Source organism: Pteropus vampyrus, unplaced genomic scaffold, assembly GCF_000151845.1.
Source record: "Pteropus vampyrus isolate Shadow unplaced genomic scaffold, Pvam_2.0 Scaffold69, whole genome shotgun sequence".
NCBI lineage: Eukaryota > Metazoa > Chordata > Mammalia > Chiroptera > Pteropodidae > Pteropus > Pteropus vampyrus.
In genome coordinates this window covers 953,400-978,928 of record NW_011888850.1, presented here as the reverse complement: position 1 = coordinate 978,928, position 25,529 = coordinate 953,400, and the positions used below count along the sequence as shown (strand labels likewise).

The 25,529-nt window shown below is 34.6% G+C and overlaps 1 protein-coding gene across 4 annotated transcripts in view; it reads left to right on the top strand.

The window, feature by feature from the left end:
• The first annotated feature begins 1,696 nt into the window (after positions 1-1,696).
• The window catches only part of FAM126A (family with sequence similarity 126 member A), a 72,694-nt gene continuing 48,861 nt past the window's right edge, over positions 1,697-25,529 (top strand). Inside the window, exons 1-2 of one of the 4 annotated variants that reach the window (XM_011361656.2) lie at positions 1,697-1,868; positions 24,793-24,871. In XM_011361656.2, the coding sequence (XP_011359958.1) occupies positions 24,821-24,871 (51 nt within the window). In that variant the 5' untranslated portion in view covers positions 1,697-1,868; positions 24,793-24,820. Of the gene's footprint in view, positions 1,869-1,947; positions 2,081-2,229; positions 2,803-24,792; positions 24,872-25,529 lie in introns of those variants that run through there. The other 3 variants (XM_011361658.2, XM_011361657.2, XM_023531492.1) reach the window with 3 other exon arrangements.

Below are 25,529 nucleotides of genomic sequence, written 5' to 3'. Positions count from 1 at the left end.
ACACTTCCCCTGGCCAGGCTCTGGCCCAGATGACCTAAATTATCCTACCAATCCTCCACTAGTACCCTGGTCTGATCTGTCAAGATTCTACACTGGTTTTAGGATTCTTACTCTTTAAAAGAAACCTGATTATGCTGTCCACATGATGAAAAGCTTCTGATGGTCCCTCATTACCTGTAGAATAAAGTCTAAGCTTGAGTTGTCCAGTATGGGAGTTATTAAAATTTGAATAAAAAATTGAGTTCCTCATCTATGTCATATTTTAAGTGCCTGATAGTCAGTCACATATGGCTATCATATTAGACAACATTAATATAGAATATTTCCATCTTTGCAGAAAGCTCTGTTGGACAGTGCTCATCTAAATACCTTAGTGTAGCTCATGAGGCCTTTTATAATCTCATCTCATCCTTTTTCTCTAGGTTAATTTTTGGCTGCTACTCACCTTTCAACCCTACCTACTTTTTCAATGTTCCCCAACCACTTGGGTGCCCTTTCACAACTCCATGCCTTTGAACATGCTGTTTCCTCTTCCTGAAATGCCCTTTGACTTTCTTCTCTGGTAAACTCCTATCTACCTTTTAAGTTCCAATTCAAACATCACCTTCCTTGTAAAGTTTCCTGACTTTCTTAAACACAATAATTTCTTCCTCTGTGTTCCTATTGCTCTTTGAACCTAGCTCTGTTGCTCTTATCACTGCATTTTGTTATTATTTGCTTATAAATCTGGTTATGCTCTTGAAAGGGAGATCCTGTCTGTTTGTTCTGTAGATCTGTCCTAATGATTACCTAAAATTGTTTGCTTGACGCCTTTCTGATATCAAGTAATATATTTTCATATTGATGTGCTTGGCATGTTTGAAAAGATCAGTTGTTGCTTTAGAAGTCTTTCCCCTTTCTAGTATAAATCTAGAATGACTTCCTGTCTTCCAGGTTGAAGGTCCATTTTTCTTCTGATTAATTGCATTTGGGCTTGAGAGGGAAATGGTAGGTGAAGTTGACAAGATCAAAAACGGGGGGACGATATGTATGAGCTGGTTCAGATGTGCTCAGGTTCTAGCTGTTACACAAAATAATGTGTGTGTTTGGAAGAAGAGTGGAAGAGTAAGGAGGGAAGATAGACTTAAAAAAAGAAGCCCATGGAAAGTAAATTGGGGAATTGTATTTGACTAAGGAATAGTGGGAAGAGTTTTTATTACAATTTTGCAAAAACGTAAATTTTTTTTCCTCCTGGAATTTGATAAGATTTTGATAAATTCTTGTGTCTTGAATTACCGGGAAGTAAATCCTCCTGACCAAGAAATTAAAATATCAATTAGTTTCTCTTCTGTGGTTATGGTTAACATCACTTCGAAAGGCTTATTTTCTTCTGAGAGGGCCATAAATTCTAACGACTCAGAGACTAAGAGATCTTCACCGATCACTACTGCCTAGCCCTTGCCGCAGATCTTACAGTCAATCATCTCGACCTGGGCGCTCCGACCACGCCCACCTAAATCGCCCTTCCTCCCACCTCATGGATCCGCCCCCGGACTAGGAGACAAAGAGCCTCATTGGTGGAGAAGTTGTTCTGGTCCCGCCCAGGAGGACGGCGATAGGCTGAACTGGCGTGGGGCGGTGGTGGTTGGCTGTCTGAGGATGGGTCCCTAGTGGTGCCTGTCAGAGTGGCTGGCGGCAGTGGCGGCTCTTGGAGCTGGGTTGTCAGTCAGTGAGCGGAGGGGGAAGATGGCTCGCCAGGACCCGTTTTACTAAGAAGAAGCGGGGGCAGGGGGTGCTGCTACTCGAGAGAAGGCAGAGCAGCCGCCGTCGCTGACGCTGCGGGCCAGACAAGTCGAGGTTCTGGAGGTGGAGCTTGGGGAGCCGCTCTGGTGAGTCCAGCCGAGCGACCCACGGCGGGCCCCCAAGGCGGCCGGCGACCGATAACTTTTTTGTCAGGGAGGAGCCGGGGCGAGGCGGCGGCTGCGAGGGGACAGGGACTTTGTCCTCCAAGCGGTGACTTCGTTGGGGGTAACGGCTCCAGCGCGAGGCTTCGGGGCTGGGCGCGAGCCGGCCCCGGGCGCTGGAGGCGTCAGGGGGCTGGGTGAGTGAGCTGCTGCCGGCCGCTGCTCGCTCCAAAGTTGGGCGCAGCCCTCCTGCAGCTGCCTGGGCGGCGGCAGCTTTGTGCGCGCGGACTCGGGTCTTTCTTCTTGTGGGCGAGGAGCGGTCCAGACTCCGGGCGTGACCCAGGTGCCGCCTCCTCTGCCGGACCGGCCGCCCCTCTGCGGCGTCGGCCTGGGGTGGAAGCCCCTCATCTCCCACGCCGCTGCGGCTGATGCTCGGGCCTGACCTCTCTCACCCCTCCCTCCCTCTCTCTCTCACTCCAGCAAGGCTACCGCTATCCGTCCAGTCTAGTGGCCAAAATAAATGGTCACTGTCGACCGCCCACGTCTTTGAAAACAGCGTTCCCTTCGGTCTTTGGTTCCCCGCAGGACGGAGAGATTCAGAAAGCAGCTACGATTCCTTCCTTAATTATTACTCCTTTTTTTTTTTTTTTTTAATGAGTTATTCCTCTCCCGAGGCTGGTTTTAACACACCCGGAATCGTCAGGATTTTGTCTGAAAACTGTTGCATTTAAAGACCCCAAATTTGCATGCTTCAGCAAAACTGAGTATCCGCCCTTCAGTGGGCACATGTGTGCTTCGTACACAGAGTTTAGACGTTCTTTAAAGGTTTTAATTTTGCCCTCGTGGTTTCGACTGCACAGAATGGGTTCTCTGATGGAAAACACTATACCACACGCCCGGGAGCCGCTCCTCTCTTCAGGTAGGGGGAGTTTGTTCCGCTGGTGCTACTACTACTTATCTCAGAGACCATACTGCAGGCGGTAGGGCCAAGCTGTTCTTTTGCATATTATTTGTCCTTTGAGTCACATGTAGTTTTTGCCACCTCTTTGGTTCTTGTAACACTTTACAGTTTGAGATTTTCAGTCCTTAAAAGCTTATCTGCATAAAAGCCATAAGGATCGGTATAACCTTGAGTCAATGTGATAGTTCTGTGAGACTTGTTTTCCTTAAGAACATTCACCTAACATCCACGCTCTGTACCCACTCCCGTCCCAATTTCTAAGCATTTTTTTTTCTTTACGTTAATACGTTTTAAGGTTTGCGAGATGACTATTAGTCCAAAGCACCATATTTTTAAAGTGCAGGGAAAGGTAAGAAAGAAAAAAAATGTCTTTAGGATCTGCTTGGTGAATAGTAGCTTCAGAGCCAATTATTCAAATAATTCATTTAAACAAAGTGACAAGGGGAAAACTATCACATATTTAGAAAACAAATTCTGGATTTGGCTTAGTTTATCCTTTTTTGGTTTACTATGATTATTACCATACAGGGATTGTAAACCCTCTTAGTTATCACCACCTGGATTTCGTTATCCACATGAGGCATTGGCTGGGTCAGTATGTTATTCCTGCTATGCTTCCTTTCTTTGTTGTATTTCTAATTTTTGAAATCTGCTTTTGGTTGTATTTTTCAGAGTGGTGTCATTTTGACAGAATTTAAAAATATCTTGTAGCCAACTGTTTTATTCAGGATCCTGTTGCCTATAATTTATTTCACAATGAATATTAAGAAATCTTTAAATAATGTTAGAATCAAGACCACTTTTTAAAATTTATATTTTGTAAATAATTGAAATGTCAAACAAATTTATTTTGTACTGCCCCAGGCTGAATAGGTAGTAGAGATAGAGAAATGAATGTCAGAGCTCTCATCATCAAGGAATTTACTGTTTAATGTACAAGACAGGTAAGTAAAGTAACAATTATAATACCTGTGATAAATATGAGTAGAGATAGGCCTATGTAGTAAGGAAACAAGGTAGGAGGTGGCTAACTTGGATGTAGGTAGAGTCAGGAGAGCTTTGAGGTATGATATAATTTTGCCAAGTGCAGGAGGTAAGTGAATAACTTTCCAAGAGGAGAATATAATTAGTGAGAAGGCAAGGAGGCATGAGAAACTATAGCAGTTTAGAGAAGTCATTGTCAATGACAACTCCAAAGTCAATAACATTGACATTGACATGACTTGAATGCAAGAACTAGATAGGGAAATGTTGGAAGATGACAATAGTGAGTGTGGTCGAGGGCCAGACCAGGCATTGTATCCTTGGCTATGGTGAATTGGATTCAAGGTGATGAATAAGAAGCTATTTAATGGAGCTGTGTCTTAGACCCTCACTCTGGCAAAATGAGGTAGAATCTGATAGGTCCTGTCACCTTCGGGAAGAAAGAAGGAGGAATCATGATGCTGATGAATTGACTTGGTTCCACTGATTGGAAATGAGGAACATTCTATTTTGGATTTTTTGAGTTTGAGGAAGCTGTGGAGCATTCAGGTGAATATGTAAATGTGTGGATCTACAGATGTGGAGTTTATAAAGAAAATCAGGATTAGAAGGAAGATTGAGGGTTAACTGAAGCTTATTGATTTGGTTATGTTGAAGTGACTCAGGGAAATCCTTAGGCTTGATAAAAGAAGCAGCTAGAGAACAGACTCTGATATAAAGCAGAAATAGATAGAATAGTGTGGTAGAGATACAAGAATATTTTAGTATTTAGTAAGGTATTTGGTATTAATATTTAGTAAGACCATCAGGAGAGACTGGAGAGATTTTCAAATTGAGGGGAATTGGGTCAACAATTTTGAATGTTGTAAAGAGGTGACAAGTAAGGAGAAGACTCCAGGGACTAGCGAATTTGTCAGGAGCTCATAGATGTCTTTAATAAGTACAGTTTTAATCTATGAGAAAGGAGGCAAGAATATACAATGGAGTAAAGACAACCTCTTCAACAAATGGTGTTGGGAAAACTGGACAGATACATGCAAAAAAGTGAAACTGGACCACCTTCTTAAACCATATACAAGAATAAACTATAAATGAATTAAAGACTTACATGTAAGACCCAAAAGCATAAAACTTCTAGAAGGAAATACAGGCAGTAAACTCTCTGATATTGCTATTAGTAATTTTTTTCGCTTCAAACAAGGGAAACAAAAGAGAAAATAAACGAATGAGACTATATCAAACTAAAAAGTTTTTGCACAGCAAAGGAAACCATCAACAAAACGAAAAGACAACCTACTTAATGGGAGAAGATATTTGCCTACGATACATCTGACAAGGAGTTAATATCTAAAATTTATAAAGAACTCATACAACTCAGCACTAAAAAACAAACAATCCAATTTAAAAAATGGGCAGAAGACCTGAATAGGTATTTCTCCAAAGAAGAAATACAGATGGCCAATAGACATATGAAAAGATGCTCAAGGTCACTCATCAGAGAAATGCAAATTAAAACCACAATGAAATATCATCTCGCACTTGTCAGATTGGCTATCATCAATAAATCAAAAAACAAAATGTTGATGAGGATGTGGAGAAAAAGGAACCCTCGTACACTGTTGGTGGGATTGCAAATTGGTATAGCCACAATGAAAAACAATTTGGAGGTTCCTTAAAAAATTAAAAGTAGAACTACCTTTTAACCCAGCAATTGCACTTCTGGGTAGTTATCTAAAGAAAACCAAAACAATAGTTCATAAAGATCTATGCACCCCTGTGTTCATGGCAGCACTATTTACAATAGTTAAGATATAGAAGTAACCTAAGTGCCTATCAATAGATAATTGGATAAAGAAGTTATGGTACATATATACAATGGAATATTACTCAGCTATTAAAAAAGTGAAATGTTACCATTTGCAATGACATGGAGGTGAGTGAAATAAGAGAAAGATAAATACCATATGATTTCACTTATATGTGGAATCTAAGTAACAAAAGAAATGAACAAAGAAAAAAGACTTACAGAGAACAAACTGGTGATTGCCAGAGGGGAGTGGGGTTGGGGACCTGGGTGAAAAGGTGAAAGGATGAAGTACAAATTAGTAGTTACAAAACAGTCATAGGGATTTCGAGTTTAGCATAGGGGATATAGTCAATATAATTATAATGGTTGTGTGTAGTGCCAGATGGATGCTAGAATAGTCTGGGCGATCACATCATGTGTTGTATAAATGTCTAACTTTTTAAGATAAAAAATACAGTTTTAGCTGAGTGGTGGTTCAAAAACCAGTCTTCAGAAGATTGAGAAGGAATGGGCTATGATAAAGTAGATGTGCTTGAGTGAGACATGTCAAGAAAACTGAAGTAAGGAAGGGAGAGAGGAGAGAATGATAGCTATAGAATAGTGGTTCTCAAGCTTAGCTGCACATTTACAATCATATAGGGAGCTTTTAAGAATCCCAATTTCCAGGGGGAAACCACATACTAATTTGTGAGGTGAGGTGGGACCCAGACATCAGTATTTATTTCAACAGCTTTATTGAAGTATAATTGGCATATAATAAGCTATACATATTTCAAGTGTGCAGTTTGACATATGTTTACAGTCATAAAACCATCACCACAATCAAAATAATGGATATGTTCATCACCTCTGAAAGTTTTCTCTTGTCCCTTTGTAATCTCTCCCTTTCATTCCCTGGAAATTACTGACCCTACTTTCTGTTACTATTGATTAGTTGCATAGGTATTTAAAGTTCTCTGGATAATTCCACTGTGCAGGCATGTTGAAAACTACTACAGAGGGTTACAGATTGAAGGAATAAAGAATGTTATGTTTTTTTCTTTAAGTGCATAAGGAAAGTGAGAAGTAAGATATTTAAGAAAGATGAGATATTTGTTGGAACTAAGTCCCTGAGACAACAGAAGTGTTTGAAATTTGGAACTTTGACCAATAAGAAAGGAAGACAATTCTGAAAGCAATATCTCTAACAAAAAAATATGTTAAAGATAGTGTATTTCCTTGTTATCAGCATCAAAGTTGTCATATAGTATCAAGATTGGTTCTCTGAAGTACTAAAAAAATTAGCATTTTAATATTATGAAAATAGATGCCCTTTAGAAAACTCCTTAAATGGAGCCTGAGACCCCTGGCACTACCATGTGATGCCAGGAGGGGAGCAGATGAAATTAACAGTTTGATTATCTCTCGTTGTTGAGAGTCAGAGAACTGCCAGACTCTTTTTGGCCCTTTCAGAGTTAGGCTGCATATTTGCACTGAGGAAAGAGAACATTTAACATTTGAAAATCTGTTTACAGCATCTTTGCTCAGAAGAAATCCTGCTTGCTTGCCCTTTGGGTCTATGCCTTTAAAATACATTGGGGGAGAAAATCATTCCTCTGTCTCCCGAATGAGACAGAGAAGAGTTGTGATTAGAAGTGGTCAGAAGCCCACACTTATACTGAGAGAGATAATACCTTTATTCCCCATATCCACTCTTTAGAAAAAAATGGCTCAGAATTTGGATGTAGGTTAAAGCTGAGTCCCACTGATTCTGAGGTCCAGAGCTTGTTCCTCACTCTTGATCCTTACCTTTGGCAGGAGTCAGAATGGCTAATATCTAAGTATTTTTTGACAGTGTACTTGATCATAAATAAAGGTGGAATGAAAACTTGTCATCTGATTGTTTCCTAAAGTCTGAAAATTCATTGTGATTAAAGTATCAAAGTATGTTCTGACCTAGAGAGGGTAGGCTCCCTAAGTTTGAGACAGCCTAAATAGAGTGGGAATATCAATGTTGGCATGATTTGGGATACTATTGTTACTATAGTCACAGCAATATTATAATGTATTTTCTTGCTTATTAATATAATAATAATTGTAGGAAAATTGGAAAATTTAAGAAAGCATAAATGATAAGTAACATTTATAATGCCTCCACCCAGAGATGATTATTATTAATACTTTAGTGAATATTCTTATTGGTTTTTAAATAGGTATTTACTTTTTTTTTTTTTTTTTTTAAATAAAGAGAAACCATATCGGATGTAAGGTTGTTTTTTTTGGTACATGCTTATTTTCACTTGATTGAATAAATGCTTACTTGAGTCAATAAAATATTCTTTTGCAACATAACATCATTTTAAATGTGTGGCTAATACTTCAGCAAGTGGATTTACCACCATTTAACCACCATTTCAATTGTTGAACATTTAAGCTTTTTCCAGTAATTTTGAGTGAATAGTGTAGCAGTTACTTTCTTGATTAATTATTGCCCATGTCTTTATTTCCTTAAGATAAATCCTGAAGTCAAAAGTTATGCATATTTAAATTATTTTTAATAGATATTAATAAATGCCTTCCAGAAAGGTTTAATTAATATTCTTTTTATTGTGTTTGAGAATCCCAGCAACCTCTCCGTATTGAGCACTAGCAATTAAAAAACTGCCATTTTGATATGAAAAGTTGTATTTTCTATAAATTTTATTTTGTTGATTCTAGTGACATTAAATATTTGTATTTCTTTTGTGAATTATCTATTAGCGTCCTTTGTTTATTTAGTGGAGATTTTTAGAAGCTGAGTTATGAAAGCTCTTTAGAAGCTGAGATTTTTAGAAGCTGAGTTATGAGAGTGTATAAAACTATTAGACCTTTGTCAAATTACATTGCAAATAATTTCTCCAGTTTGTCATTTGCATCCTAATTTTGTTTTTGGTGTGGGTTTTTCTCTTTAAACAGATTTTTAACATTTTTAGTGTAGTCAAATCTATCAAATTTTTCTTTTATGATATCTGCTTGGTTAGGAAAGCCTTCTTGCATTCCCAAATTATATAACTACTCACTTCTGTTTCCTTATATTACTTTCACAGTTTTAAAAAACATTTACATCTTTATTTGGGATGTAATTTAATGTAGAGTGGCAAGTCTATTATTTTAATACTTTTTATTGAACAATTGTCTTTCCTCAGAAGTTTTAAATCATATATGTATATGATTTTTTCTAAGTTTTTTATTCTGCTTTATTGGGCTCTTAATTTTTTTCTCCAGTAATTTTTAGCAGTCCTAATTATTGTAACTTTTAATAACTATTAATGTACCTTATTACATGATTGTGTGAATTCCTGTTATCTTTTTGAAACATTTTCAGCATTTCTCATATATTCCTTTTTCCAGATAACCTTTAATTCAGTTTACTAAGATTCCAATAGAACCCCATTGGAATTTCTAAAGTAATTTTTTAGAGATAGTCTTAATAGCTTTATAATGTTTTCATCATTTCTTCAAGTCATCTTTTACGTTGTTTTCTTCATGTGGTTCTTTCTATTTTTAAAGTTAATATTTGGTATTTTAAGATTTATTATTGCTATTGTGAATAGAATCTTTTTTCATCATATTTTAAAGAGGATTACATCTTCCTGATGGAACATAGAAAAGTTGGTGATTTGTGTATACTGTTTTCTAACTGGTCATCTTATGAAACTCTTAATTCTAATAGTTTTTATTGGATTTTTTAATAAGGCAGTTATAGCATTTGTAAATGATGATAATTTTGTCTTCTTGCAATATTTAATTTTTTTAAATTACATTGGTCAGAACGTCTAGAATAATGTTAAATTATAGTAGTGAATAGTGAGCATTTTTGGCTTGTTTATTGTTTGAATGCGAATGGCTTTAGATTTTTGCAGTTGTGTATTCTTTTTGACAATTTTTTTTTATCATGTTAAGGAAATAGTTTTCTATTTCTTTTTTTTTCGGAATTGAGGTTAAATTGGAAAAAATTATGTACCTCATAATATACATTGAGATGATCATATGGTTTTTCTTCTTTTATCTGTTGGTTGATGAATTATATTACATTTCCCAGTAGATTTCTCCAAAAATTGCTCTCTTCAGGATGAAGGCAACTTCATAATAGCATACCTCTTTAAAGTAGTGCTAGATTTGATTACTATGTAAGATTGATCTCTAGTGTTCCTTTTGCATTACTTCTTTCAGATTTTGGTTTCCAAACATGCTAGCTTTATAAAATAGAGAGCGAAAAGGTAGAGGAGAGAGAGGAAGGGAGGGAGAGAGAGAAGCTTTCCATCTTTCTATGCGCTCTGGCAATTAATCTCTTTCTTGAAGGTCTGAAATAGTTTAGCTATTAAAAATGTCTAGGTCCTTTTGGATTAAATACAGTTTGAGATTTTAATATGTGCTATTTTCTAATTACGTTTCATACTTAATTTCATTTAATCTGTACATATCTTTATGAAATAAGTATTATTATCCTTATTCTAAAGATAAAACTGGGACTCCAAGAAGTTAAGATACTTGTTTAAGATCAACAACTAGTTAGTGGTAGAAAGAATTTATAAACTCCATTTTATCTGATGCCATAACTCATGTTTTTTAATCAGTGCCCTAAATTTTTCCTAATCAGGACTATTCCCTTATTCTCTAACACAAAGAAGTAAATTTAATCATTTTATTTGAATGTCTTATTGTTTTCCTCTTTGCTCAATTAGTTTCAGTTTTTGGTAACCCTATCATAATTATTACTGGTCTGTTCTATGTTGATAGCATATCTTCTGCTATATTAACAAATACAGCTCAGTATGGTTATGATAGAAGATCCCAGAATGGGAATGAGATGATATTTGTATAATGCACTTTATATAATTCACATTTTAATTTATTGGGTGTTCAACATCAGTTTACACTCCTGAATCCTGTTTGTGCCTTGTAAAGAATGTTAAGTGGAACACATATAAAGGATGAAGGAGTTTGGGAAACAGTATTTTTCCATTGTAGTTTAAATATTTGTCATTGTTGAGGCTTGCATCAGGGTAGCCTTTTAGTAGTAAATGTTAAGTGATATTTCTTTGGTGTGTGTTTTCTTGAACAAAGAGTCTTTTGATGAGCTGGTGAACATTAGTTGCTTTCTCATATAATGTATAAGGATTCATTCAGTCATTTGCACTCGACTTAATGAAAACATTGTATGTGAGTCCTTAAACTGTACTATGAAAATTATTTGAGGTTTTAGCTATTAGAAGATTTACATTTACTCTTTTACAGAGTGACTTATAGGCTTGGAAATTTAGGAGAATAATGTTAATTCTTAAAAGTGCTTAATTTGGGCAAGCAATTGTGAGCTCTGTTTTTATCTTTTTGAGCTCTTTTTTTTATCTCTTTAAATATAAATAACATTTAATTAATTTAGTTAGAGTATTGGTTCCGATTAACATACACATACTGTATTCCCCACCTCCACCCATGAGGGGCATAAAAAGTTGCCAGTCTGACCTCTTTAAACTTGCTAGACATATGCCCTTTCAACATCAATTTCAAGGTTCCTGCTAATTTGTAAATCCATAGATATTACTATGGCAGACAGATTGACAACATAGTCTCCAAAGGAGTACACAATTTAGTAGTTTATAAGAGAGAGACTATTTGGTAAAATTATTAAACTTCATGTGGATCCTAATAAGGGAATAGAGAAGAAAGTAGAAGTATTTTAGAAATGGATGGTAGGGAGAAGCATCTACTAAGTAGGGAAGGTAGAAATGTACAAATCAAATAGACTGTTAGAGAAGTATGGGAAAGCAGAAGAATGATTACTTGGGTGGTAGAACCAGAATATTGAAGTCCGTAAAGTCATCTTAGTACTGTTTCAGAAAGGAAGACACTTATGGCAAGGTTAAAGAGAAAAAATGTATACTGAGACAGAATCAATAGATTTGTCATTTATAAGGTCATGGAGCATATATGATGAGAACCAATATATACTATAAAGGGAGTTAAGGAGTAAATTTGTGGTGAAATAATTGGAGGCAGTGGGAGTAGATTAGGATACTAAATCCGAAAGTTAATCAGTGAAAAATAAGTAAGGATGGAAGTGACTGGAGGGCATTAGAATCTAATAAAGGCTCCCTCCCTTCCTCACTACTGTAAGATCCTGAAATGCATTCTCAATCGTCCAGTTGATAAATATTTTGTTAGTGAAAATTAGAGCTGTCATTATTAAGCATCTTTGGTATACCAGTGCTTTATTTGTATTATTTTAATTCCTAAAATATTCCTGTAATGTGGATGTTAGCACCTACTTTTCACAGTTGAAGAAACTGAGACTTAGAAAATTTAAGTAACTTGCTGGAACATTGGCATGTCTTTTCTGGACCTTTTCATCAGGCCATGTTGTTTCTTCTCTTTATTGAGCTGTGTTAAAACACCGGGATGGGGGTAGGGTAGGGTTGTAAAAGGAATATAAGGTATGATTCTTCTCCTTGTAGAAAAGAGTAGAAGAGAAATTTTAGTTACGCTTGCTACACTTTGTATTAACTGTATTTTCTATTCAAAATTTTATAAAGGGATCCCTTCTGATAAGCTCCCCTACCATTCGTATATTTAATTTCTAACAATTAGTTTTGTTTGGAGATGAGATGTTTTATCCATGATAATGATAGACTGAGGAGAAAGGAAGGACAGGCCAAAAAATACAGTATCAAGAGAAGTAAGAGTAAAATTTGTTCTTTCCACTATGAGAACTTCAAATATATAATTTTAGGTAGTACCTCAGAAAGGTCAGCTTCTTCATGGAAATCATATTGAGCTGGTCACAAGATGGTAATCAGGAGAGATATTTCATGTCTCCAGATTATAAAGCTCCAGAGTTTATTGTAACATAATATGATTTATTGAATTTGATTTCATCAATCAGGAATTAATTATTGGTGAAAGAGTCCTAACAGATATTTAGTTTTCTACTATAAACCCTTTCTCCAGAAACAGTGCATAATAGAAAAAAATATGCTTAAAATACTTTAGAGATTAAACATTCTTAAATGATTTTCAAGTACTTTGGGAGGAACTAAGATAGAAATTTTTGCTGTACTAATTTTAGTTTCATATTCAGCTGCAAAGCAAGGTTTAGGTTGCATTTTGTTATATTACTATAAGACAATATTATGGAAAACTTTATTTAAAAATATTTTTATAATTTGGTCTTGGCTAAAACAAATTGACTGTTACCACAATTTATATGAATCAATATGATCATACTGAACTATTTATTTCTGCTTTGGTTAGTATAATTTTCTAAACCAAGAAAAACAACTGTATTAATAGATCTTCCATTGGAGAAGAACCCAAGTAGAATTTTGTAGTATAGTCAAAATCTGTTGCTTTTTTCAGAGAGGAAAAATAATATTCCTTCTCCTTTTTTAAAGTTCTTCTGGCTAGATTAATAATCAGATTGACACAAGACAGATTAACAGGAGGAAATAGCTAAGTTTATTGTATATATACATATGGGCTTCCTGAAGAATGGCTTATATGCTATCTTGAGCTAAGGAGAAGGATGAAGGGAGTTGTGGATTGGACTTCAAAGGGAAGGAAGGCAGTTCACATGGAGATGGAAAAGAAAATGTTTGGTAAATAAATGTTTGCTGGGCCATCTTTAACAATAGGACACAGAGAAGACTTCGATCAAACAGACCTTGCTAGGTTCATCCTCGTCTTCACACTTAGTTTATGTTAAACTAGTTATCTATGATGATACCTCCCTTCCTAGAGCAGATCCTCTATCTGAATTCTTGTAGGTAGTTAAGTCAAAGTTTTTTCCTGGGTCTCTGTTTCTTAAAAATAACCAGCTTAATCACTATCTCAAAAGGCATATTTTAGGGTGGCAAACTCTGCTTCTCCTCACTTTTATTATTATGGCTCTATTAATACACTTTACCACTATTAACTGTGTTTACTTGCATTTTCTCATTGCACCCTCTCTTTGCCCCCACCATATTCTAATTGAACATCTGAGCCTCTATTACCAGAGTCATTAAAGATTGAGTCTCTTTTCAATTTACGAAAGAGTAGTGACTCACCCTAAGACATCAACCCAACCCATAAGTCAGTTGGAATTTGGTTCTCTTAACATTTCTCTCTTCCTTCGTCTCCCACATTAGAGCAGGGAAAATTGTCACTTAGTATGCAAACAGTGTGGGAAAGAGAAAAATTCTCCCTTCTCTCCTCTGGTTCTTTTGGCTGGTTGAATAATCAAAATGACATGAGGCAGATTAATAAGAAAATATAAAATTTAACTTCATTTGCAAGGGAATCCCACATACATGAGAGGTTCAGAGACAGAAAGAGAAAATGAGGTCTGTATGGCATTCTGAGCTAAGGATGAAATATATTCGCTTATACCCTGATCTTCCATGATTTGTTTTAAAACAAATTAAAGGATAGTGACTTCTGTTATGTTTTAGGTTTACTTGTCTCTCTTTAATAGACTGAATCCCTCAAGTCAGGGACTATGTATGTCATGTTCACTTTTGTAAACCTAGCATCTAGGACATAGACATTTGATAATTTATGAAAAAATGGATGATATTTAAGCACCTCTTGGGAGAAGGAAAGAGACTCAGATTAGTTGCTGCAATCCTGGTTTATTGCAATTTCGATGGTGTTAATGGACTGAATTGTGTCCCTACCCCGCAATTTATATGTTGAAGTCCTAATCCCCAGTATCTCAGAATGTATCCATATTTGGAGATAGTCTTTACACAGATAATTAAGTGAAAACGGGGTAAATAGGATGGGCCTAATCCAAGTTGACTGGTGTCCTTATAAGAAGAGGAAATTTGGACAGGACTTGTACAGATGGAAGGAAGGTGATGGGAAGACGCAGGGGAAAGGTGGCTATAAGCAAAGGAGAAAAGCCTAGGTCAGATCCTTTCCTTACAGCTCTCTGCAGGAGCCAACCCTGCTGACATCTTGATTTTGAAACTCCAGCATCCAGAACTGAGAGAAAATAAATTGGTCGTTTAAGCCACCCAGTCTGTGGTACTTTTTACAGTAACAACTAATACAAGTGACTTGTATTCTTGATGTAGCAAAATCCCAAGTATCTTTAATTTGCCTGTCCCCAGAGAATAGTTCGCCAAGCTCAGTGCCAAAACCTTAAAAACTTTTTACCTCCCCTCGGGCAAGACATGGGAGAAAGAAATTTGGCTGGCTTAATGGAGAAATTAATATTCATCTCTTTCTACTTCCCCCCACACTGTACAGTCAATGGCAAGCTGCTGGCTAATTCTTTTGTTCAATTGAATTTATTTGGTTTGGCAAAGAGCAAGTGTTTATGGGGTATTTGTGTTCTTAATTGTTGAAGAGGCTCTGCCAATAGACCTGGTTGCTCTTTCAAAGTAGAAAGTGGAAGAGGAAGATTGAATAAAATACTTTTTAATGATATTAATTTGAACTAATTGCTTGTGCATAATCTTAGCAACATTACTTTGCCCGTGTTGTAATCTACAGGAGCAGAGCAAAGTGTCTTTTGGCTCATGCCTATTGCTTTGATAGTTGCCATACCTCTGATCTGCTACCAGTCATACTTAGTTGCCACAGCCATTTTCAGCATTTTTTCATTACATGCTTTAGCTATAAGCTAAATACATATGTAATTTTTACCATTTATTTCTTCCTTTCATTTTAAAACTGGGTCATATATCAAATAGTACTTTATTTAGTCAACTCTTTTATAGTGTTTTCAGGTACTTTTATAGTGTTTTTGAGATACCGAAAGAGAACAAATGTGAACATATATAAAAATAGAACACTTACTCTTTCATCGTTTGAAAGCAGTTTACCAGCATTCTAATAGGGTAAACTAACTAACAAACCGAATAAAGATCTCAGTCCTATAGTTAAAAAAAATTGTTTTTGCCATAAAACAAAACAAAACAATGTAAACCTCCAGCTTATGGGCAAAAAAGAATTTTAATCTAATGTTTGAAATGTGAAATATGATATTCCAACCAAATGGCGAAATTCTTATAGGTAAGATTAAGTTGGAGATTAACACTGAGGTAGAAAAATAAAATATTTAGCTGTCAGATGGGACAGTTATTATAATTAACATGATAGTCTAGAAAATTCAAGCAAACAGACCAAAGAATTATTGAAGTCTGAATAGTAATTCAGTAAGATTGATAGAAATGAAATAATCAGAATACATGAGAAAATGATCGCTTTCTTAACTGCTTGAAATAAGCAGTTATAAAGAACAAATTATAAAGTTTAAAAAAAGAGAAGAGCTTCTAATAGCAACATAATAAACTAAGCCCTATCAGATAACAAAATGCACTTGTAGCAGAGACTGCTGTTCATTCACAAATATGTTTTTCGCTTCTTTCTTAGGAATAGAACCCAAATTTTTAACTATGTGTCACCTGCAAAAGATGATTTTGCTTAGCCTCTTGTGATGCTGTGTATGGCCATTAATAATAAACTCTGGCCAATGAATGAACTATAAGTGTAAATTTATGAAAAACTCTCCTTTGAAGGAAGGGTGAAGGCATTCTCTTTCCTCCTTATCATCTTTTCTGGAATGTGGACCAGATGGCTACAGTAGCCATCTTGAAATGCGATGTAGCCTTGAGGATGGAAACCACTTTGCTAGGATAGTGAAGCAAATAGATAGCTGCCACCATACTAGCCCTGGACTGCCAACCTGTTCTCATTCATTTTTAATGAGAAGGAAATAAACTTTATCTTGTTTAAGTCATCATTACTTTGAACTTTGCAATAAGGTACACTTAAAGCACTTAAATTATAGTGATTAAAATAGCGTGGTACAGATGCAGGAATAATAAAAAAGATCATTGAAATAGAATAGAGAGTCCAGAAATAGACCCAAGTACATGACCATTTAGTATATAATAATAAAGATACCAGTTCTTACCAGTGGTAAATGATTCAATAAATGATGTTAGTATACTTGATTATTCATTTGAGGAGAATAAGTTAGATTTATACTGTATGTGTATAAAAAAAAAGCCGGAAGAATTAAAAATCTATCACATTAAAAGAAATGTAATAACTCTAGAAAGAAACACTGGAGAAAAATTCTATGAAACAAAACTTAGTATTAATAAAAGAAAAGATTGTCAGACTTAATTACATAAAAATTTAAAACTACTGCACAGTGAGAAGTACTAGCAACTAAACTAAAAGACAGATTAAAAAACTGGAAAAATATTTGCAACATTTAAAAAAGATAGTATGTGATAAGCTCTATGAATACATTTAAAAGTAGAATAACAGTAGGCAAAGATTGTGAATAGGCAATTCACGGAATAAGAAATGAAATAATCAAACATTTGAAGAGATTTTCAACAAAACGTAAATGGGAGCTTGCAATGTGGCTTTTCTGGTCCATAAAATTGGCAGTAATTAAGAAGATTAATCATATCTACAGTCAATTGGGTTATAGGAAAATGGGTACTTTCATCTACTCTTAGTTGAGGTATAACATGATATAATCGTTTTGGAGGACAATATAATAGTATTTATTGAAATTTCAATTACAAGTAAACTTTGACCCAGCAATGCTGTTTCTGTGAGTCTATCCTATAGAAAAGTTCTTGTGAAAATACAAGGAAGTTTGACACAGCGTTGTTCAAATAGCAGAAATTAGGAACAACCAATTTTAAAGGGCTGGAAAATTTTCAATCGGGAAACACCTATAACTTAATATATTTAGCTAAAATTGTTATATTCAGAAGATTTTTGTTTTTTAATAAAGACTAATTTCTCTGCATGTGTTCTATGATGTTTTAGGTCTCTGCTGCTGTGTAATAAATTACCCCAAAATTCAGTGGCCTGAAAAATAACGAAGATTTATTATTCTCATGATTTTATGGGTTGACTGGGTTCAGCTGAGCAGTTCTGTCTTTGGATAGCTAAAATCACTTGTGCAACTGCATTCATAGGGGCGCTTGGCTGAGCCTGAAATTCCAAAGATGGCCTCTCATCCTCAAAGGTCTTTCTCCATGTGGCTTTTCATCCAGATGTCTGTCTCTAAGCTTTTATAGTGTGGGGGAGGAAGAAACTTTTCTCTATTCTCCCAGATCAAGACTATTTATAATTTGAATTTTGGGAAGTTTGTCAAAATATATCAAAAGGTTTGGACATTTGATTAAATAGGATCGTAAGTCACAACACTTAGTTCTTACTCTTGAGGATATTTGAATTTCTTAAATAATTAAGGACTTGATTAAGAAAATATAAAACACAGAACATTATTTTGATAAAACACTGAATCTTTGCTTTCTAGACAGAAAACTTTTTCACAAAACTTATCAGTAGCAGACCAATCGTCCAAGAAAACTTTGTTCTTTTAACAGATAAAAGAATATTTAGTACACAATTGATATTAAAGTTTAAAGAACTTCTAATAAATCCATGCAGTCTTATTCAGCTTGATCACACATAAAATTTCCTTTCTAAAAATTCCTTTTTCATAAAATTTCTACAACTTTTTTGTGCCCCTTTTAGTTTGTCTCATGTTCTCTTTCTCATTCAGAAATAATCAGGACAGAACTACTTCATTTCCCTTAATGAAAACAAATCTCCTTATCTTATACCTTGTTTTTAAAAGCCATATCCTATTTTTCTTGTATACACAGTTGTTTTCCCTGTTATTAATCTTTGCAGCTTTAATTACATATATTAGAATTCTTAACTTTTAAAAACCTTAATTTCTAGTAAAAACTGGGAAGTAAGCAATTGTGAAGTGTTATAACAGTATTCTTTAGATTGAAAAATTTATGAACTTATTTCATAATTTCTAGAAATGTATATTTCCTCAAAACAAAAAAAAATTTAATGTGGCATAGGACATGCTTACTAATAGACCCAAATATCTTTAGTTCTTCTATAATCAGAAGCAAAAAATAGATAAACCTATGTTCAGTAATTAATGTTTTATTATTTTATTTGGAAATGCTCTAGACTTTCAGTGACTTTAACTTACCATTTGGCTTAACAAAATTCTAAGGTTTCAAGTTATCAAAAAAGATTAAAGAAACTATTTTTAAGTACACATACAATTTAATTATTGCTAAAGAGTTCATCTAAAGAAAAACCTTTTTATCCTATTTACATTTATTTAATTTACTTGCTCTTAACAATTATGTTTAGATTACTTATGAAAATTTCATCATACTGTTATTTTTCTTGCTGACAGATTTTGCAAGTTAATATGAATTTATTTGACTAGTAAACCCAGATAGAATAAAGTTATTTATCTGCATTATATTCAATGTTGATAACTCTAAAGACATGTCTATTTTAATTAAACTAACAAACTTAAACTAGCTTTTAAGTTTACATTAAAGATTTTCTTGAATCACGTGAACATAAAAAAATATTTGGGTTAGTTTCTATCTTTATGTAATTTTAGAATGTCTAATCCTTATAAGCATTTGCCTTCAAATAATTAATTTTAATTTATTAAATTAATTTTAACAATATTATCTGAAGGTAGAAAAGTATCTCAAATTTACAATACATATAGGCACCCAGACAGACTCAGAAACCTGTTAGCCATGATACTGGTACAATAATAATGCAAAACTCACCAGTTTATAAAAGAACAGTTGGATCCAAACTATTTCTGACAGATAGAATAAACTGCCTAGATGGCTAAAGTTTTTTCTTATTCATATTTATGGAGACGAGTCTTTTGGAAGCTATGGCTAGATTTTGGGCAAGGATGCTTCTGTATGTAGCCTTTTGTACTTAAAAACTTCTTTACCTTTTTTTTTCAGTCATAAGAATTGAGAATGGTAAAAGGTAGGTGGGCTTTGAACCATTTCTAGAGCTGCATTTCTGGTTTTGCAAAGGTTTGTAAGATAAGGACAGTTTCTCAATTTCTCAAATGATATCATAGGTTGACCTACCCATACAGTGACTTCATCCCTAATTTACTTACTTTAGCTTAGGAGAGGATGTTGTTTTAAAAAAATATTTCCAGGCTCTTGAATCTTCAGCTTCCAATTTTGCCAAATTTCCGATCAAAAAGTTATTAAATCTTTTCAAATATCTTGTCAGGTTTCAGCTGTGACAAACAGTAAATATTTCTGGCAGTATTAAACAATTCCATGGACTCAAGAGGGTACAAAGGTCATACCTTCTAGATCATTCCCTTTGATAGCCAAAAGAAAGAACTGACAGCCTTCATATTCTCAGCAGACAGGGGAGTGCTTCCCAGAGAGACACAGTGTCTATTTCCACAATACAATCAGATAAAAAAGTTTCAATTACTTCACATAAACGTATTCAAAATATACCAACTCACCTATTCACTTTTACCTTAACTCCATCAACTCTTACATTCTTAACTATAGCCTCTAATAGGACTTTATCTACATGTGTTGGTTTTACAAGCCTGGGTAGAAGACTTGTTCTCTTCCAGACATAATATCCATTCTCATAAAACATTCAGGTAAAGTTGATATAACTCTTTTTACCATACAGCCTGACTAAAAATTTCAGTTTTCATAATCTTATAAATGCTTACATTTATATATATTTTTAATCTAATTGTAGCCTGAGTCAGGGCTTCACCAATGGGTTTTGGTGCCCACAGTCCATGGAATTCCCTTACCAAAGAGTTCTGGAAATTTCTCTTCGTTCCACCCCTATCAATATTAAAAAAATTGGATCTCATTTAGTTTATTTGATTTGGAAGCCCTCGCTTTTAAGTGCACTTTTAAATGATCTAATCTATTTGAAACATTACTTATAATAGCCATTATAATTTTAGGTTATAATTTCCTTGAGGGCTGGCAGCTGTTTGGTAGGACTCTAGCCATCAATGGACTTTAGCCCACATTTCTGTCTGGCCATACTTTGGAGCTTACAACCTGGCAGTTCCCAAGCTGAGTTCTTAAGACATAAATTTTTAGGTTGTTTTTTAGTAATATTTACTATTTTTTTTCTTCTTAAGTCCAGGACAATTGTACTTCCAGTATCCCAATTTTTTCTTCTTTTACAATATCTGCAAATTTCTGTAGGCAAATAGGAAGGGGTCTGAGTGGACTTTGATTTTTGTTCTAATTTGTCCCTGCATCTTATTAAGAGAATTTTAATGACTAGCCATTATAACAATATGAGAGCTGTCTAAAAATTTTTCATTCTTTTTAATTTAGAAAAATTTCCAAAGGATCCATTACCTGACCTTGATGAGTAGGATCTTAATAGTGACTCAGACCAATACTCTGGATGCAAGAGGCATCCCCCAAGGAGAGTGCAAAAAGATGCAACCCTCACAAGATAAAGTTAACTCCCAGAGTTAGAAAGAGCTATTCCCAGAAACAGGGAATCTTGTACCGTACTCCCCACCACTTTGAAGGGAGTGTTTATACTCCCTAAGCTCAAATCCACAGCCTACTTGACTGCCTGACAGATGCATATACATCCTCCAACTGGCAGAAAACAAGAATGAGAGGCCTCGTTTTTACCATCTCTGGGAGGAAATGGATAGACACAGAAAACTCCCTTGAGAGCTTGGTATGGCTGGACAGAAAGCAAGGTGCACCCTCTAGATAGTGGAGGCCAGAGAGAAAATATTCTCACTGGTCATAAGGCCAAGCTCTCTGAACATATAATAAGACAAAAGGAGAGACACTAGACGCAGAGAAAGAAATAGAATTAACAAAACCTATAAGTGCTCATACCAAATAATCAAATGTTGCTAAGCCCAATAAATTAGTTTCACAAATATTTTTTCCCACTAATCTAAATTTAGAAAAGGAAAAAAAGGACACTCTTCTACCACTGGACTCTGCCAGTAGAGATTTGGGAGTCTGGTTTGGCAAGAATTCTTACCTTTATGGGCATGCTAGAGGTCCCAGGATCTTTCTGCTGCAGCAGCTTCAGGGTGAGCAGTGCTCGGCCAGTGAGGTATCTTACTAGCATATGTTCAAAGCTCCAGCTGTGCGGGAGGAAGAAACTTTCCTCTACCCTCCTAATATGTTCTTTTGGCTGAGACAGTTTAACAACAACAACAAAATAACCAAATTTAATTATATATGCATGAGAATCTCACATGCATGAGAGAGTCACAGACTCTATATGCATGAGAGGTTCAGGGACAGAAAGTTAAAATGAGGTATATAAATCTGTCATTCTGAACTAAGGATAAGGCAAGGTGCCTTGGGGCTTCAAAGAGTCATTACAGGACAATAAGAAGAGCAGATGTTCAATAATTAGTTTGTCCTGCTGTGTATATATATTAAAAAAGTTTATCTCCGATAATTCTTATTATAGGCAAGGTCCCTAATTCAAATTCTTCTGGATAGTTCAAGAGATGGGAGGGGGCTGAAATTTCTATTGAGCCCTCAGAGTCTCAAGTACCTGTAGCTCAAAATAATCTGCATACCACAGAGGCACATCTTGGTGTGAGTTGTTCTGCACCCCTACAATAGCATGGTGGCTACCTTCTAAGAGGCAGTATTTCAAGAAGACATGTCGCAGGTGCAAAGCTCTTATTAAGCTTCTGCTGGCATCATGCTTGCTAAAGTCCTCTGGCCCAAACAGGTCATATTGCCAAGTCCAGTGTGGGAATAGACTACACAAACATGTAAGTAATAGAAGGGGTTGTTTGTTGAAGGACATAAATATTATAGTAACAGTTTACTACACATAAAAAAGAAAGTTTCAGGATATATTGGGTAGAAAAAGATCAAGTCTCAGTGGAGTATGATTTCTTTACGTTTGATTTTTTGGTAAAAAATCAGAACAAACTGTCATGTATCAGTTTGAATGCAGAAGGAGTTAGAAGGATCCAACTGTGTTTTGTTAAACTAAGATATTAAAGAAGTGTGTAAAAATGTGAAACAAAGCCATTCTTGTCAATAATTTTTTTTGTTTAGGAATATTTATTATAAAGACTATCCTTTCCCCTACTGAATTCAAGTGTCACTTTTTTTTTTTAAAGAAAGAATTCCTATAACATCTATATCTGTAGATTAACATGTTTGCGTTAAATATTTAAATATGAAATAACATTATACAGGGTCTCTTTTGTCATAAACCTGGTGACCATATATGTGTAGATCTGTTTCTAGCCACTCTATTCTGTTCTATTGGTTTTTTTTTTTTTTCTGACCCTTATTATAACACCACACTGGTTTAATTACTGTGGTTTTTTTGGTAAGCTTTATAGTAAACCTTGATATTTAGAAGTCCAAGTCCTCCAGCTCTTGTTTTTTAACATTGCTTTGACCATTCTTGATCCTTTGCATATCTCTCTTGATTCCTTCTAACTTTTTAATAATTGGTTTTAATTTTAACTAGAGAGTTATTTTGAATATTTATAAAAATTTTACCTCCCCAATTCTCTGAATTTGATTGTAGCATGGTTCTATTTGTAATAACTTTCCTTCCTAATTTACTATATAAGCAATGGATACATGTAAAAGAAAAGTCATATGCATTTATATTTACTTCATTTTGTTTCACAAATATTTATAATATAATAGGGTAAAAACAAGCAGATCCAGGCAAATAGAAAATAAGTGGAAGAGTGTACTATAAAACAATAGAAAAGAGTAGTTCAGGCCTGTTATTTTTTGGACAATTAGGGCAGAAACTTTGACTCTCATTTTATTTAATCAAAGCAAAGAGAATCAGTTATGAGGTTCACAGTATCCCTAATGCAAAAGCAAACCAATTACTCTAAAGGAGTTTTTTCCTGGTACTGAATTTGAAGATGTGAATTTTTTTCCCTTCTGTTAGATTTAAAAGGGATTATAACGTGATCTAGCAGTGTTTTCAGTAACATTTTGAACATATTTCCAAAGTGCAGTTTATCTGAATGCAGAACTCTATGAAATCAGTAATATGCTACAAATATGTGGTTTTCTGATAGTCTGATTTGATCCAAGGATAAAATTTATAATAAAAAATAAATGGGCTATTTTTATTTTAAAAATAAAATGCATATCTCTCAAGTAATTCTTCATGAATATATTTTAAGAATGTATAACTCTTCGTGAATATATATATGTATATATATTTTTAACCATATTTTTCATGGGAATTAGGCAACAGAAACTTTAGAATGTATTCTTTGGCAGGAACCTTGTGTTGCCAGTTAAGGCATATCTACATACTTTGATAGCTGAGTGGAGGCTATACAAGTTGATATTCTTCAATAATAATATTGCATAATAATAATGCTTTGTTGCCAGGTACTGTAATAAGTTTTTTTATTTGCATTTTTTTCATTGAATCCTACTTCACAGATAAGAAAAGTAAAGCAAATAACTTGCCCAAGGTTATATTTCAAGTAAATAACAGAATCAGGATTCAGTTTCTGGCAATTCTGCTTCAGTTTCTACTACCTGATAATGCTGATGAAAATTAAGAAGCCTAATGTGGGATTTGTTCCTGAATTAGGAGGTTCGGAAGATAGAGCTAAGGTTTTCCCTCAAGAAACAGTTTCTAAGTCTACTCTCATAGATGGATGAGTACAGAAAACTGCATTGTTCTTTGACAAGTTTTACTTGAGATAAATTTGTTTTGCATTCCTTTAGCTTCCTTTTTTCTTATTTATACCTAAGTAATTTCAATCTTCTGAGAAACTGTTGTTGAATATGGTCATTGTCATGGGTATTATCACTTTTACTTTTGTTTTATAAATGTTAAGCTTTCAGGGAATGAAGTGGCTCGCTTAGATAGATAGTTATTCTTGTAAAGAATTGAAATATAAGCAAATTACTTTAATGCCTTCTGTAAAGTCAATTTTAGATGCATGTCTTTTTATAGTTTTACAGTTTAAAAATATTTTCTGCAATTTTCTTAAGATGCATGATCTATTTGAAATTATATGATTGAAACTGGGAAAAAATGTCCAGTATGTCTTGCAGCTGGCATTCCTGAAAGCTGAATGGAAATTGCAGAGCCAATTTCATCATGTTATGATATTTATACTTTTATCAAAATTCTTGCATTTTAATGCTTGTTTGTGCACATTGGTTTTGAAATGAACTCAGTGATTTACATTTGAAATTGCTTTAATTTCACAAACAAGAAATACCTAAATTTTATAGGTTTATTTCTATCCATAGTAATCTGGCTATAAAGAAGATGTATTCAACATTTTAACGATTTTCTATGTTAATTTTCAGATTGAAGGTTTATAACAAATGTGGAAGGATGTTCACTTCAGAGAAAGGAGTTGTGGAGGAATGGTTATCAGAATTTAAGGTAATATTTATGATTTTAATATAATAATTATATTCCAAAGAAGTTTTGTCTGGAGTTTAAATTCCAGTTTCCTTTTTTTATATGACTGAAAAGCTAAATATCTGTGGAAGCAAAAGTTATGTTCCAACAAATCTTAATAGGGAATTATTTACACATAGTAATCTTTTCTGGAGATCAATTCCTTTTTTCTTCAAGTGGTTCAAAGAGTTTATTTTCTCCCTTTCATGGCAACAACAGAAAGAATGGTGAAAGTCTGTGAATGTTGATGTAACTCTCTCCAACCACCATCAAAGATTCAGTGTTGAAATGTTTCTCTCAATTTATGTAATGGAAGTAGGCTTGATCGACAACGCAGAAAAGATGGGAAGATATTTACCCAATTTTCTACCAGGATATCTTTCTCTAGTTAGCTAACCTAGTGGCAATATATAAGGCATATATAACTTTTGGTTACTTGACAAAAATAAAACTTCTGTTTTCCTGTTTCATGAACTCTTCTACAATAGCTAAAATTGTGTTGCTTGAACAAGTTCTCCTTATCCTTTAGGTCTCATTGTTACACGTAATTATGTGAGCTTCATGATCATAGAATGAAAGGTTTGGGCTGCAATTGTCACCGTTTTGTTCAGCCCAATCAGCCCAAGTCCTTTAGAGACAA